General features: G+C 52.8%; 1 protein-coding gene across 1 annotated transcript; it reads right to left on the reverse strand.

Moving 5' to 3' along the window:
• Nucleotides 1-731: 731 nt before the first annotated feature.
• Nucleotides 732-1,571, reverse strand: LOC120837283 (omega-amidase NIT2-like). The gene has a single exon (XM_040206512.1). It carries the CDS (start codon nucleotides 1,569-1,571, stop codon nucleotides 732-734), a length of 840 nt encoding a protein of 279 aa, XP_040062446.1.
• Nucleotides 1,572-2,729: the final 1,158 nt, after the last annotated feature.

Raw genomic sequence — 2,729 nt, forward strand, 5'->3', positions numbered from 1 at the left:
TTTCAAGTTTCGATTCCGTATCCCTTTAACGTGCATCACGCAGTAGTGATACACGACCGCACGCCGGTACGATGCTCATCCAGATCGAAACGGGCAGGGGCGGGGATTGAACCTAGTATCCTGGGTTCTGCAGCGCGAGCTTTCGCTCCACGTGCTCCGAGCTGGTGTGCGCTAGACCACTCGGCCACCGATCCCCCCAAAAGCACCATCTAGTGAACCTTTACTGAGAGTGGAACGTACTTGTCAAAATGGCGACGATAGCGGTGCTGACGCTCCACGCTCAAATCTCAGAGCGCGTCGCGCATGCGCGATGGCGACTCCGCTTTGCATAGAGCGGAGCGGGAAACCAAAAACGGTCTACTAAAACTCTCTATTATCTTACACCGTGCTCAATGATCGTTGAAACGGCATGTTTAACGGCGGTATTAGTCGTGCCGAGTGATTAGGGAGTTGTAGTAGATCGTTTTTCTCCTCCGCTACGGTATCCCCGAAGAAAACGCCACAGCTGCGCATGCGCGCCCCCAGCCTTGTCTGCATAGTTCAAGGTCTTGTGGCGGACTACGGAGCCCTATCCGGGTGCTTAGCGGGCTGCGGAAACGGTCTACTACAATTCCCTATTATGTCGTAATACTGTTATAATTCGCCTTCCCCCCTGAGTAACAATGTATTATCCGTCATATTATTCACTTAGGCGAAATGCGATTATTCGTCGGAGTGACTTTAAACCTATATTATTCAGTCTTCGCACTTACTACTTTGTACAGATCGTTCCTCCTGTGTCTGTCCAGAGGATCGCGATTCCTTATCGAAGACAGATTATCCAAGTCCACCTCAGCAAGCATAATTTCTTCTCCAATCCCAGCTAACTTGACCACCTTGCCGGACGGATTCACCAGCATGCTGTGTCCCCAAACCACGTACGATGCTGTTTCATTCCTCGCGGGCGACACTAACACCAGGTAGACTTGGTTGTCAAGGCCCCTGATCCTAGGAAGCAGTTGGCAAAACATCGAACCAGTCGTCATGTTGGGAGCTGCTGGATAAACCAGTAGCTTGCAACCAAGCTGCGCGTAGATCTGCGCCAAGGGCGAAAACCGAATATCGTAGCATATCCCTACTCCCACTTTGCAGAACGAAGTGTCGAATGTGGTGAAGCTGTCGCCCGCTGCAAAGAGGTCGGACTCCCGGAAGGTGATTTTGCCAGGAATGTCGATGTTGAACAGGTGTAGCTTACGGTGCTTGCCCAGCATCGAACCGTCCGGTCCGTACACCAGGCAGGTATTATAGAGTTTGCCGTTCTCCTGCTCTGACAATGTGCCTCCGACGAGGTAGACGTTGTTTTCTTCGGCGCATCTCGACAACATGTCGCTAGTCTCGCCGGGAATCGGCTCTGCGTTCTCCAAGACGTAGCGCGTGTCGAATGGAAAGCTGAAGTCTTCTGGGAGGCAGACCATCTGGGCCCCCATGGAAGCCACCTCTCTAATTTTCTTACTTGCAATATTCAGGTTTTCCGCTTTGCTGTGTCTCACCAGGAGCTGAAGTAAGGCCAGGCAAAACTTGTTCGTTGACATTTCCGTTAGACTTCACGCAAACAATGTAGCGGTGTCAAGGTCTGCACAATTTTTGCGGCGCAGCGGCAACGAATGAATTTCGGTAAGCACTGAAGCACGACGGTATGTGTGTGTGTGTGTGTGGGGGGGGGGGGGGGGGGGGGTCGCGTACCGTCAACAAGAGAACAGCTTGGCGCATCGGGCGCAGCGTGTCACGTGGCATCGCAAGCTCATCAAGAGTTTTGCTGTATTTTATTTTCTCCTCTCCCTCTTTTTCCTCTTGCAATGTTGGATACACGCGCCCCTGATAAGGTAGGCTCCGTGCTTTTGAACAGAATCTGTGGCACTTAAAGGGGCCCTACAATCATATTTAAACGTCGACCTTTTTTGCGGTTTCCACGGCTATTATGGTTCCGGTAGGCCCGCGGGCAATGGAAGACTCACTAAATATCTGAGCGTAATATTTTAATCAGTCGATACGGAAACCTCCTAAACCTCCTCCTCCTACGGCGACACCCCGCGGGTGTCGAATGCGCACGGCATATGACGAATTCGTGACGTCGTCGGTCCCGGTCAGCTCCTGCGACGACCGGTCAGAGCCGCTGAAAAAACTGTTTGAGTCGAAATACAAAATATAAATGGCGCTGCCTGTTTCAATTATCTAGGAAAGTAGGTTTTCTCTGTATTTAAAAAAAAAGAAGCAAATGCAGTTTAGACAGTACGGAAACAAGAAACAATGCTGGATGACCCGAATGACCCGTCGACATACCCGCCACCACGCGGTAGAAGTGGCGGCACAGGCCGACGCAGGCTCCGCGCGGATCTCAGCTGGCGGCTCACGACGCTGGCGGCACATTTTGCAAGAAGCGAAAGTACGAACTCGTCTCCCGTGGTCTCGCGTCACAGGAGACCCACCCGGAACTTGCCCGGAACTTGGGCGTCGTCGAGTTGTGGCCGAGGAACTTGGCCAGCGCGCACCGGACGCTTTCGAGAAGTGTCCTCGTGTGGCTCCCAGCTCCACACTACTAGCCAGGATTCGAAGCTCCAGCTCCGACAGACCCGATAAATTTATGTCGGCAAGCGCGGTGGAGGCCTGAAGCAAGCAACGAGCCGTTGACGCGCATGCTGCTGCAGGGGAAGCGACCATCAACGTAAACTGCAGCCGGTTGCCCAGTCACT

This window comes from Ixodes scapularis, unplaced genomic scaffold (genome assembly GCF_016920785.2).
Source record: "Ixodes scapularis isolate PalLabHiFi unplaced genomic scaffold, ASM1692078v2 ptg001583l_1__unscaffolded, whole genome shotgun sequence".
Taxonomy (NCBI): domain Eukaryota; kingdom Metazoa; phylum Arthropoda; class Arachnida; order Ixodida; family Ixodidae; genus Ixodes; species Ixodes scapularis.